Source organism: Protopterus annectens, chromosome 7.part0 (assembly GCF_019279795.1).
Source record: "Protopterus annectens isolate FY-2018-M chromosome 7.part0, PAN1.0, whole genome shotgun sequence".
Lineage (NCBI taxonomy): Eukaryota > Metazoa > Chordata > Ceratodontiformes > Protopteridae > Protopterus > Protopterus annectens.
In genome coordinates this window covers 722,513,226-722,527,003 of record NC_056739.1, presented here as the reverse complement: position 1 = coordinate 722,527,003, position 13,778 = coordinate 722,513,226, and the positions used below count along the sequence as shown (strand labels likewise).

Below are 13,778 nucleotides of genomic sequence, written 5' to 3'. Positions count from 1 at the left end.
ATGTTAGCAGTTTTGGTCCAGCTAAGACATGCAACTCAGACCTATAAATAGTAAAGCTCATAGCAAGTGATAACATTTTTTGATACGTTTAGAAAAGCTTCTGTTTATATAGCACATCTGCATTTGACTATGAATCACAAACAGTGTAAAACATGCTTCATTAGCATACAAAGAGTTACATCACTACTCATTTACATCTCATTATTTGCACATTTGCATAAGCACATTGGAGGTCATCACACGTTGGCATAAATGGCCTCCATGAATCACAAGTCATCAGAGCTCATCCACAAACATCATCGATTGCCTCAGTGCATTTGCATAACTGACTATGAATATTGGACTGTGCCTTTTTTATTTTCATTCCTTCTTTTACTCACTTACTTATTGTCTGACTTCCATGTATCCAAAAGATAGAATGTTAACTTAGCATGGGCTTTCAAACTTCAGCTCTTTGTTCTGATTTTATCTTGTGTCACACTAGTAGTCAAAAATATTATGTGGAATGTAAGCTGTTATTATCTCATTATAAAAATTGTGTGTCATTTTAATTTACTATCACAGTGTGTTGTTTTATCTTGGTCAATTAAAAATACTTTCTATTCATCACCCTAGACATCTGTTTGTTTGTTCTTACTTTTGGTGCCCAATTGATGTGATTTTTCAACTGGTGAAATTGCTTTTTGGTGGCCCTGCTGAGCTCAACACTACATGAGCCTGTGGTTTGATTATTTATTACAAAAATTAGTCTGAATATCAAAAATCCATAGGTGGCTAAAATCAGTAATGTAACAGTATGAAGCAATAATGCACTACACAGCTACTTCTTCTTTTGGCTTTTTCCCGGTTAGGGGTCGCCACAGTGGATCATCTGTCCGCTCATGATTGGCAGTGGAGTTTTACAGTGTCGAGTTGCCAGCCCAGCACCCAACCTTACATAGAAGGCATACACATGCACACACTCACACCTAGGGCCAATTTAGAGTGTCCAATTCACCTACTGCATGTCTTTGGGATGTGGGAGGAAACCGGAGCACCTGGAGGAAACCCACGCAACCACAGGGAGGACATGCAGACTCTGCACAGAAGGCACCCCAGCTGAGAATTGAACCAGAGTACCTCTTGTTGTGAGGCGGCAATGCTACCCGCTGCACCACCGTGGCTGCCCAATGCACAGCTACTATGGTCTTAAATCGTATCACATGGCAAGCAATTTATTTTCCCTGATGCTAGGATTATCAAGGAAGTATTTCTGTCAGTCAGCAGAATTCTCTGATTCATAAGCTGCTGAAACAAACTTCATGAATTATATATTGCCAAGTGGAGTTATTTTCTTTTAACCCAAGACCACTAAACTATGGGATTAGGAAGTTTTCTCCTTAACGTTGGGGTTGAGATGTCTTACAATTAGTATAAGAGATGCAAAGGTAACTGTGTTTAGGGTTAGTCTAGCTCCCTTGCAGAAACATTTTTATTTTTATTTTTCTTTCAGCGTTTGCAGTTTATTTACTTCTGACAAGATTGAAGACAATGGGTTTCCTATCAAAGTGTAACAACAGATCATCTAAGAACTTTTCCCTGTCCCAACAGCCAGCAAACTGAAGAAAAAGGAGGATAAGGAAACATCATGATAACTATGGTAACAGACAGGGAGAAGTAATTGGCACTAATATGAGAGGTGAGAGAGTCCAGCTTTATGCCAGAGATAGGTTCCATCTCAGCACAGAATGAACAGCATTGTTCCAGCTTGTGCTGGACAGGCACAGCTCAATGATCATACCTTTAAAATAAGATTAAAGGGGCGAGATGGTCCAATGGAAGCAGAAGACATGAAGTACTTAGGCAGTATGCAGAAGGAAAGAAAACATGGGCAGAACATAGGTGACGCAGTGCATTGTTTGGTTGTTAAACATGAAAAAAAGGACTCTGGTTAGGAAGATTTGACATCTGTAGGCAATGATGCTAAAAGGGCCAGTGGGCATTGTTGTTGCTGCTATAGAAGTAGAGTCCAGTGGCAAGAGGGTTTAGACACAGAGGTGCCTGAGTAAGGTTTTTTTCATGAATGACAGAGAAAAGATAGATGGGGTGGAATTGTAATCAACATAAATACATTTATTGTATAAATACATGTCTTGTAGTCAGCATAAATACATGTATTGTATAAATACATGTCTTGTAGTCAGCATAAATACATGTATTGTATAAATACATGTCTTGTAGTCAGCATAAATACATGTATTGTATAAATACATGTCTTGTAGTCAGCATAAATACATGTATTGTATAAATACATGTCTTGTAGTCAGCATAAATACATGTATTGTATAAATACATGTCTTGTAGTCAGCATAAATACATGTATTGTATAAATACATGTCTTGTAGTCAGCATAAATACATGTATAAATGCATGTTTTTTTAATCAACATAAATACATTTATTGTATAAATACATGTCTTGTAGTCAGCATAAATACATGTATTGTATAAATCCATGTCTTGTAGTTAGCATAAATACATGTATAAATGCATGTTTTTTTAATCAACATAAATACATTTATTGTATAAATACATGTCTTGTAGTCAGCATAAATACATGTATTGTATAAATGCATGTCTTGTAGTTAGCATAAATACATGTATAAATGCATGTTTTTTTAATCAACATAAATACATTTATTGTATAAATACATGTCTTGTAGTCAGCATAAATACATGTATTGTATAAATGCATGTCTTGTAGTTAGCATAAATACATGTATAAATGCATGTTTTTTTAATCAACATAAATACATTTATTGTATAAATACATGTCTTGTAGTCAGCATAAATACATGTATTATATAAATGCATGTCTTAAGACAATGAAATGTTGATTCCCTCAGCTAACATTGCCCAACTGTGTGACTCTCCGCAAGTCACTTAACCAGATACTGTTCCCGGGGTGAGTCTGAAAAGGGTACATGGAGATCAGTGCTCTACCCCAGAAAAAATACATACATACATACATACATACATAAATAGGGCATCAAATGTGGGATGAGGCAGAGAGATGAAAACCACTCCGTGGAAGGGGGGGGGGGGGGTGACAGCTCAGAAATGAACTGAAGTCCCCTAGTAGTTACGTTAGGAGAAGAAGAGTAAAGCACACATCGAAAGGGGGTTGATAAAACTGGTCATATATATATATAAGAAATAAAATAAAATCTAACAACAGCAATGGGAAATAAGAGAAGATAAATAAAGATAAAAATAAATGTTGATAAGGAGGATATTACATAATGAGGTGATCAAAACAGTGAGAATTCATTGTGTTACTCACAAAGTATTAACTGTATTGTTATGGGTGAAAGAAACCAGTATTATACTATTGTAAGGGGACAGTGTCTATCTTAGAATGTTAACGTACACAACATTGGCAGTTCTGATGTGTTAGCAAATGTTTTTCAGAGCAAACTTGAAAGCCTGTTTATCAGGGCTGTTCCTAAGGGTGCATGGGAGGTTATTCAAGAGTTTAGAAATAAAATCAGATAATGTGTATCCCTATATCTAGTTTTCCTTTTGGATATGTAGCTTTACAGTCCAGCAGAAGACCCTGTTTCATACTGACATTTGCCCCAAGTAAAATATCAGGTAATGAAGGGTGCTTGTGGGAGTAAAGAAGTTTATTGGTGAATTTTAACTGCATTAGAGAAAGTTGCTGGCAAGACTTGAACCAATTTAGGCTACACAAAGATGAGTAGAGATGTGTCCTTCCTTAGTAACCAGCTGAAAACCTAGGCAATCAAATGTAGACCTGCTCAGGCTTCTGCAGCAAAGGAAGCTACAAATGAGCAAACAGAAACTATAACACAGGATACAGGGAAGTAAGTCCATGCGTGCAATGGGCACACTGAACTTGTATGAAAGGAATGCCTTGATCATACAAATTTAATCAAACATTTGACTTGTTTTAACTTTACCATTACCACCTGATTGACATACTTCAGTTGGTTATCGATTTATTTTAGAAAATGGGCTGAGAAAATAAGAAACAGCAACTGGGAACTTGGCGTTCCAAAGAAGGTAAATAATATACCAAGAGAGCCTGGAGCAAAACAAGTGCACCTATGAAGAGCACAAAATCCAAAAAAATGACTAAAAGATTTTCTTCCAGTTGCCAGTCATTTCCTGCTCAATAACTGTAGCTTAAGAAAGAAAGAAAGACAGTACTCGAGTAGCTATATCCAAATATGAGATAGCTGAACTTTTTCTGCCTTTTCTTTGAAGCCATTGTCAGTGAGCGAAAAAAAACTGCAATCCTAACAATAGTTACTGAGATACTACGTTAAGATAACCAACCATACAGATTTCAGCTATTATAGTGTAGTCTACAGAGTTATAGCTAAGTATTCTGGCACATTGTTTAGTTTCTCATTTGGCCAATGCCATCAATTCTAAACTGAGGACCAAAAACAAAATCCTCTTTGAGATGAGGATGAAAGAGGTCCTATCCAGAGTTCAGGACCACATTAAAAAATACATTGCTTCTCCTTTAACAATTGAACAAGTGTAGCAAAGTACTTGCTATAAATTTAACAAGCAGCTTGCTACAGTTAAATACCTAATATGAAGTGTTAAAGTGCCAGTCATGCCCCCAATACCTTGTGCTCGGGATGGCAGCCCACTTCATGCAAATGAAAATTAAAAAAAGGAATTTGTGGAATAGCTTGTCAGGTCATTGGAGAATTATGAACACTAGAATGTGCTGAACCCCATTTGTAACACACAGTCTTACAGTTACTTTCTAGCTGTGCTTATATTTGACCATAAGATAAAAAAGTGAATCTTACAACTTAACATTTACCAGCTGAGCAGAAGAGTCCACTTCAACCGAGAAAGATAAGAAAGATACAAAAAACATTACAGTACAGAAATGGTACACTTGTACCCTCAATGTGGGACCTTTGCCCTCACTTCTCCTTAAATAAATATATTAACAATATGATCATACAATATCCTACTTGCATGTAGCAACAATCAGCTGTAGAAACAGAAAGTTTAATAAAACATACTCTAAAGTTCAGAAAAAGTTGTAGAACAATAACTCCCTGGTCCCTTACACCCAGCCTTTACAAGGCAACTTGACTAGGCAGGTCAGCTATGAAATTTGCAGTAAATTGCAATATAGTACTATTCATTGCTAATGATGTTAGATGTGTGCAGTCTAAAGATTGCACATATGAGGAAAGTGATGGCAAAGAATTTATATATTCCTATTAAAGTTGCTCTCTCTCTCTCTCTCTGTAGATATTAAATATAAAACTGAATGTGCCCCTATTAAATTGACATTGAAATCATGTAAAATAAATTTAGTACAACAAATATTCTCAGCATTTATGTTGGTTATATATATAGGTTTACAATTGTTTAAATATAATTTTCCTTCAGTTGAAATTTTGTGAATCACACTTGGAAATACCATATTACTTCTCAAACATTACAGTCATTCATTTACACATTTTATTATATCTTTCTATAACTAGAATTAAATCAATTTCTAACTAGAAAACACAAGATAAAGCAATCTCAATCAGAATTAGGAAATATATGGCAAATGTGCTGTTCTGCCCAGAAATGGCAGATTTCATGATGGCATGAAGTTTCAAGTTTTTCCAGAACTCATAGTCCAAGTTCTTGAATTTTATAGAATTTTCGCAGTCCTTTTTGTTATGATGTAGTAAATTAATATAGTCAGCATGTTGATTTCTGCCTGATAATCTTACTTGTATTATTGTATTTGCATAAAAGCTCTGATTTTTAAATTCTGCTCATAGTAAATTTTTAAATATATAAATAAAAATACAACCGGGATGGGAACAATCTGATCAATGTTTAATCAGATTGGCTGTAAGAATATGTGTGACTATTCTTCAGAGAATAAATGTGGGAAGTTATAGCCTGAAGTAGCACAGATGAAATGGTAATAGTATGGAGAAAGCTAAGGTAAAGCTGATAAAATAATATAATGAATATTAAAGTCTCTTCACAGTATTGCAAATATGTCAAAAAGTCAAATAAAAGCCTACTGTGGCAAAAAGTAAACATAAAAATTGAAGAGTGTGATGCTGAGAATAAAACTTTAATGTGAGTCTGAGCACTTTTGTCTTTTGCAACATAAGTAAAACTTCATTGGAACAAAAATGCATTTCACAAGATGCCTGCTGTTTAACAGAGCAAGAGCCATGACATATTATACAAAATGAACGAATCACAATGAATTAACACACTGCAGTAAATAAATCATGATGTGAACATGTGAAGCTACACAATTTAAAATAAAACTGATACAATGAAAAACATAATAAAGAATATTCAATGTGTAAACTAAAAAAAAACACGATGAATGTCCTGTAGAGAGTTCAAAATGTTTATTGTTAAGCATTTTCATCCTTCAAATTCCAGACTTCAGCATAGCAGATCTGATGAAATCTGGAATTTGAAGGATGAAAGTGCTTAACAATAAACATTTTGTAGGTCTCTATGGGACATTAGTGTTTTTTTCTTTTTTAGTTTTTAGTTTACGGTTTTCACAAATTTGTACAGTGATATTATTTGTGTTACTGAAATAGTCAATGTGAGTATATAATTATTAGAAATGTTTGCATCATATGAAACTACATAAAATATATTGTTAGCAATGTTGTAAACATATCTGAAAAATAGACTAAGTGAAAACAAACAGGAACTAAGAAAATTGCAGTGGTAAAACAGAATGATCAAAATGTTAAGTGCAAAAAATACATTACACTGCAGAAAATATTTTGCTATACAGAAGCCAGTTAAGGGGAAGCAACTCAAGGACTTGTTTGATACTAAGATATCTGACAAGACTGGGGATGACGTGTATGTTATTATAGCAGAAAGACAATGAATGGTGCTATGCTATATGAGTAGTTTTGTAATCAGCACAGCAGCAAAAGCTACAGTAATCTGCATAGGTGTAACTGAGGTAATCATTGCCTTACCTGCCAATGTTCAAAAGTATTAACATTTACACATGTTCTATTTAGAAATGGGCCAGATCCAGGCTGGCAAGAATAAAGATCATGCAAAGCATGTGCTACTGCATAGACTGCTGGATATATATTATATGTGTAGCCCAGATTTGACACATCAAAGAAGGGTATGTTAAGATCATGCAAGTTTTCATTGCCTGTACAGATTTTAGTATCCGATATGTTCCCATTCACTGAATTAAGCCATTTGCAGCTGAATACATTTTCCCAAAATATTTTGGTGAAATGGTTCCCTGTTACATTAGTGGGATGGATTCTATAAAGGAAATCTTTGAATCCTGGCATCTCCCCAGTGTGCACTGAAAACCATATTGTGCCTTGTAGTATTTTTAGGAACTCTGGCTTGAAGAACAATAATGAATCAGGCCATTCCTCATTGCCAACCCACACTTTTCCAGCAATGCCTCTGCTTGAAAGCTCTTGCATCAGAGGCTGCAGTCTGCTATCAGATGACGTAACCACAATCACATTTGATGAAGAGTGCTGAATTGTTTCAACCAAATAACCAGTTCTCTGTTCCATGCCAACAACTGGAAGCATCTCAAAAAATTCAAGGCATATACCACTTCTGGTAAACCGATCCTTCAGTACTTGGCTGACCTGCTGACCATAGTCATCATCTTCTGCAAGAAGCCCTACCCAGTTCCACCCAAAATGAAGCAACATCCGAGCCACAGCACTGTACTTCAGGTAGCTGCTAGCTGCACTCCGTAGAAAAGATGGAAACTGCCTTTTGTCATTCAGCGTCAAAGCACCAGAGCCATAGCTAACCTGAAAATTAAATTATAAACTGTTCACGTAGCTGTTCCAAATTATCACAACAAGTCATATTGTGGTATTTATAAAAATCTCTGCAGTTGAATAAAATATATTTTATTTATTTATATAATATAAAACATCAAGCACTGCAAAAAGTGTGTGTATTCCAACCAGTGTACAAGTAACACCAACAAAAAAAAAAAAATCAGGAAAAATCATAACTTGCATCAAAGTAAATCTTTAATATTTGTAGACTAGTTCTGCCATACAATCTAAAGTAAATCTTTAATATTTGTAGACTAGTTCTGCCATACAATCTACTTAAAATAAATAGGAGTTATTATACAGTCACATCGCACAACATGATTTGAAAGCATAATACATCAACTCAAAATCAGTAATCTGGCACATTCTCTCATTCACTACATTCCTGACTGATAAATAAATTATAGAGCATCATTTAAATTTGGATGGAAGAGTCCCCCAAGTAAAACAATCCATCTTCAATCTTTCTTTAATAATAAGTCTTGAATTTATGATTATGATGAATCTAGACCAGGGATGTATTGGTATTGGTAGGGTATATCAATACATGAAATTATATGCTTCAAAGTATGTTTATAAAGGGCATTAAGTGTCTTCTTACACATAATATCTCTAAAATTAGCTCTTTGCTCTTTTATCTCAAATGCTCTTTGATCAGTATTTGTGCACACTATGTAGAAATCACCACATGTGCACTCTGCTTGGTAAACAGTCTACTTCGTATTACAGGAAACTGCACTGCTAATCGTAAAGGTATCTCAAGAATTTTTACAGCTAAAAAGGTAGTGATAATGACATAAGGACAAAAACTGCATTTTCCACAGTGAAAAGAACCCAACACAATCATTGATTCTTTGAGTGTGATGGATATAGAGTTACACGTAGTTTTGAAAAAAACATTAAATATTGCAAAATATTTTTACATCTTCATTATTATTTTTGACTATTACAAGTCTGGAATTGTTATTACTTGTATGCCCTAAATGTGTGGAGGAGCTACAAATGGTTATATCAGTGTGACAGCATATGACGGAAACCTTATAAAGCAATGATGCTGAATATGCTTTCAAGTTAGATTGTACCCCTACTTCATCTACTGGTAAACCTAAGTTCATTTTTGCTGTACTGATTATATATATTTCTGTACCTCTGGGCTGCAATTAAAAATTGTCCACTGGGATCAGAACTCTACATCAAGTTGTTGTGTCTTTCGGCTTATCCTGGTTAGGGGTTGCCACAGCGGAACTCCAGTCCGCTAATGATTGGCAGTAGATTTTTACGTGCCGAGTTGCCAGCTCTGACGCACAAACTTCAACGAAGGTACACCCATTCACGCATGTCTCTACACAGAAGACGCTCTAGCTGAGAATCGAATGGGACAACGTCTTACTGTGAGGCAACAGAGCTACCGCAGCACCACCACTGCAGTACCGAACTCTACATCATCAAGTAAACAAATAAAATACATAAATAAATTAAAAAATGAAATTGACCATATTGAAAACAAAATAATCTGTACTTTATTAAATGTTGGCACATACAAACTCATTATTTTGTTGAAATGAACACAGGAATGCAGTACTAGCGCGTACCAGCTTTTATTATATAGTACATACATGCTAACGACACTCTGAAATGAGGAAAACGACAAGCTTGCTATTTATTTATTTCTTGACTTTTGTTTACTGGGAAAGTCCAGTTGGGTGTTTTGCCCATTTTCAGTGAAGGCCTGTAGAGAAAAGCTCCACAGTAGTGCATAATTAACAATCGTTTTCTTGGTTAAACAAATACATTATAGTACTTAGTTAAAAATACATTGATATACAAAAGTGAAATGGATAAAATGGCAGAGATAGCCAATATTTACAAAGAATTTATGGAAGGGATATGATGCGTTTAGCAAATATTTACAAAATATATATAGTAATTAGATGGAGAAAGTAGGAGGTTAAACAGTTATGAGCATAAATTAGGGTGTACCAAATAGGTAGGTGGTGATGACAGTGAAAGGGAAATGATGGTATTAATAACAGGGGTACAGTTTACCCTGGAGAGGAGTCATACACCTATCTGACTTTAAAGAGGTGGAAAATAAGTGTTGTTATATATCTTTCAAAGCTATTTTGCATACATAGTGCCCTTCCAAGAACACTAGGAATTGATAACAGTTTTAAAAGCCATAAAACAAACTTCATGCAGCCATATAAGAAAAGGCAGACTGAAATATTTAACAGCTTTTAAAACTGTTAGCCCATAAGAGAGAGGTACACTTGGCTTCTGGCTGATATCTGTGTTACACCACTATGTACTTACAGCTTTTAAAGCTAAAGAATAGTTCGTACTCTTACACTTTTCATCATTCTGTAACTAGTAGAACATCAAACTCCTAAAGCTCTACATAGTATAAAAGAAGAATGATCAGTTTTCTCTGAATTTTTATTTACTTGCGTATATGTCCTCAGTATGGATGTTTGAAGCACATAACAAGTTGCTTACAATCAGAAATCCAGAGATAATTTTCTAATCTAATTTATAACTTCCACAGGGCAACATTTCCAATATAATGTAGGTTTCTAACAAGGCTATATATGTGATGGGGTGTGTTAATGGCATTTATGTTTTGTCTGAAAGTATGTACATATATAACTTTATCAAATGGTATAATCACCCATTTCAGCATTTCACCTGATTAAATTTGGTTCTTTTGTTTTTAACATATGAAATCCAGAGTTTTAGGTTTCAGTCAAACTTTGGCAAAGTATTTTTATATCCTTTATAAAGAAAGCTATTTATTTATTGATTACATTTGTTTACCGGGAAAGTCCACTGGGCCTAGGTGAGCCCATTTTCAGTGGAGGCCCGGCGAGAAAAGCTCCACATAAATTTCACATTACAGAATACAAATATCAAATAGCATTTTACAATCTTTTAGGATTTCCATTGCAGTTTTATGGTAGTACATAATGATATACATTTATGTACATCATTATTTATACATTTATGGTAGTACATAATGATATAAACAGGTAATTTCAGTCATATAGATGCCATTACAATTTACTGGTTGGGAGGCAGAAAACAGTTACATCGTATGCAATTATTTACACTCATTTAAAAGCTGTGTAGGCAGTGTAGTAACAGTCATGGGTATGGCTGCAGACCTGCTAAGCGTGTATACCTGTAGTTCCCCGAGAGTGGGAGCAGTATGAAGAGTAGTCTGAAGAGCAGTATGAAGAGTAGTATGAAGAGTAGTATGAAGAGCAGTATGAAGAGTAGTATGAAGAGTAGTATGAAGAGCAGTATGAAGAGTAGTATGAAGAGCAGTATGAAAAGTAGTATGAAGAGTAGTATGAAGAGTAGTATGAAGAGTAGTATGAAGAGCAGTATGAAGAGTAATATGAAGAGCAGTATGAAGAGTAGTATGAAGAGCAGTATGAAGAGTAATATGAAGAGCAGTATGAAGAGTAGTATGAAGAGCAGTATGAAGAGTAATATGAAGAGTAATATGAAGAGTAGTATGAAGAGCAGTATGAAGAGTAGTATGAAGAGTAGTATGAAGAGTAGTATGAAGAGCAGTATGAAGAGTAATATGAAGAGTAGTATGAAGAGTAGTATGAAGAGCAGTATGAAGAGTAATATGAAGAGCAGTATGAAGAGTAGTATGAAGAGCAGTATGAAGAGTAATATGAAGAGCAGTATGAAGAGTAGTATGAAGAGCAGTATGAAGAGTAATATGAAGAGTAATATGAAGAGTAGTATGAAGAGCAGTATGAAGAGTAATATGAAGAGTAGTATGAAGAGGAGTATGAAGAGCAGTATGAAGAGTAATATGAAGAGTAGTATGAAGAGAAGATGAGTTAGCTTTGGCATGGGAATAACCAGCAGGTAGAGAGGTGTTGTTTAAGGGATTTTTTAAAGAGATCAAGGTATGAGATGGAGGTTATTGAGGTTGGGAGGTTATTCCAAAGTTTGGAGGTAGTAAAGGAATAGAGCATTTGGCCAGCTGAGAATTGAGGTTTGTTAACTTTAAGTAGAATTTTGTTTTTTAATCTAAGGTGTCTGCTTGGATGGTACAGCGTTAATATAGAGGAGAGAGATGAACAAGCTGTTGGTTTATATATTATTTTGTGTGCAGTACTTAAGTGGAGGTAGCTGAGTTAGAGTGGTAGTTCTAGCCAGTTTAGTTGTTGCAGCGAGGAACAGTGATGTGATGAGGACTTAGCATTTGTTGCAAATCTGGCAACTTTATTGTAGCATATATTAAGTTTGTTTTTTAGTGAAGAGTGTATGTTAGTGAGGATCGGGGCACCATATAGGAGGGATGGAAGTAGGAAGGCTGAGGCTAGTGTTTTTTTGGCATTGTTATTTAGGTAATAGCTATGTCTATACAGGGTACCTAGTTTCTGATATGTCTTTTTGATGTTATTGAGTATGTGGGGTTCAAATGTTAGGGTTTCATCAATAATGACTCCTAACAGTTTAGTACTGGGGACAACTTCTATGGAGGTATTCTTTTGTGAGTGGATAGAAAATTCAGCCTTGTTTATGGGGTGTTGTTTTTAGGGAGCGAATAGAATCAGCTTGGTCTTGTTTGGGTTGAGAGTGAGGTGATTATTTTGACATCCATTTTTCGGTGGATGTGAAGGCATTTTGGGTTAGTAGTTGAAGCTCAGAAGGTGTTTTTGCAGTGGTGATAATTGCTGAGTCAGCTGCATATTGTATAACATCAGCATGTATTAGTGACTCATGAAAATTGTTAGTGAATAAGTTGAATAGTAGGGGGCCCAATATTGAGCCTTGGGGGACACCAGTGGAGATTTTTAGGAAGGTTGAAGAGGATTGCTGCCATTTGGTTGATTGGTATCTGTCAGAAAGGTAGCTTGAGAACCAATTAAGGTTTGGGGGTGAGACACCTAGATTATTAAGGTTTAGAGAGTACAATGGGGTGAGAAATTGTATCAAATGCCTTTGAAAGGTTAAGGAAGAGTGAAGAGACTATCAGACCCCAATTGTGTGCCCAATTTACTGTATCCATAAAGGAGATGAGGGCTGTATTTGTGCTATGGCCTGGTCTAAAGCCATGTTGGGTTGGGGTGAGTAGTTGGTTGTTGAGTAAGTGGTTGAGAAGTTGGGTATGGACACATTTTTCTAGTATTTTACAGATGGGGGAGAGAATGGCTATGGGCCTGAAATTTGAAATGTCAGAATTTTTGCCACCTTTGTGCAGAGGAAGAATGTAAGCTTTTTTCCAGATATTAGGTACGTACGATTCTTGGATTGATCTATTGATTAGTATGCTAATGGGGTAAGCAATGGAATCAGCAGTTATTTTTAGGAATTCAGCAGGTAGGTTGTCAGGATCACAGGAGCAGGGTTTGAGTTTATGAAGCAGTTTCTTTATGGTGCTTATGGGTATGGGACAGAAAGAAAAATATGGTAGTGAGGATGGTTTAGAATGAGTAGTATGCTGGTCTGGTGAGTTTAGGTTTGAATAGGGGAAAGTAGTGGTCAGATTGGCAATAGTGTCAATAAAATATGAGTTAAAGACAAAGGCTATATCAGAGGGGATTTTATCAGGGAATGGGCAGGGATTGGTGTTAGACCCTGGGTGAAAAAGGGAATTTATTGTTCCCCAGAATTTTTGAGGGTTTAGTCTATGCTGGTTTTATAGCTTGTGGTAATAGTCTTTTTATCTTTAATAACCTGTCTTTTGGCTTAATTACATAGTTGTTTGTATTGAACCAGGTCGGCTGGGTTACTGTGTTTTAGCCATGTTCTCCAAGCTTTGTCTCTAGAGGACATGGTTTGCTTTGTGGATTTAGTGAGCCACGTTGCATGGTTAGTCTTGACTCTTTTTATTCTGGGTGGTGCTGCCTCAACTAGGATTTTGAAAAATGTTGAATTGAATAATTCAACTG

At 35.6% G+C, this 13,778-nt stretch overlaps 1 protein-coding gene across 1 annotated transcript in view; it reads right to left on the bottom strand.

The window, feature by feature from the left end:
* LOC122806082 (extracellular calcium-sensing receptor-like) overlaps positions 1-13,778 on the bottom strand; it is a 172,542-nt gene that overhangs the window by 94,896 nt on the left and 63,868 nt on the right. Inside the window, exon 3 of the mRNA XM_044076320.1 lies at positions 7,006-7,827. Within this exon, the coding sequence (XP_043932255.1) occupies positions 7,006-7,827 (822 nt within the window). The remainder of the gene's footprint in view (positions 1-7,005; positions 7,828-13,778) is intronic.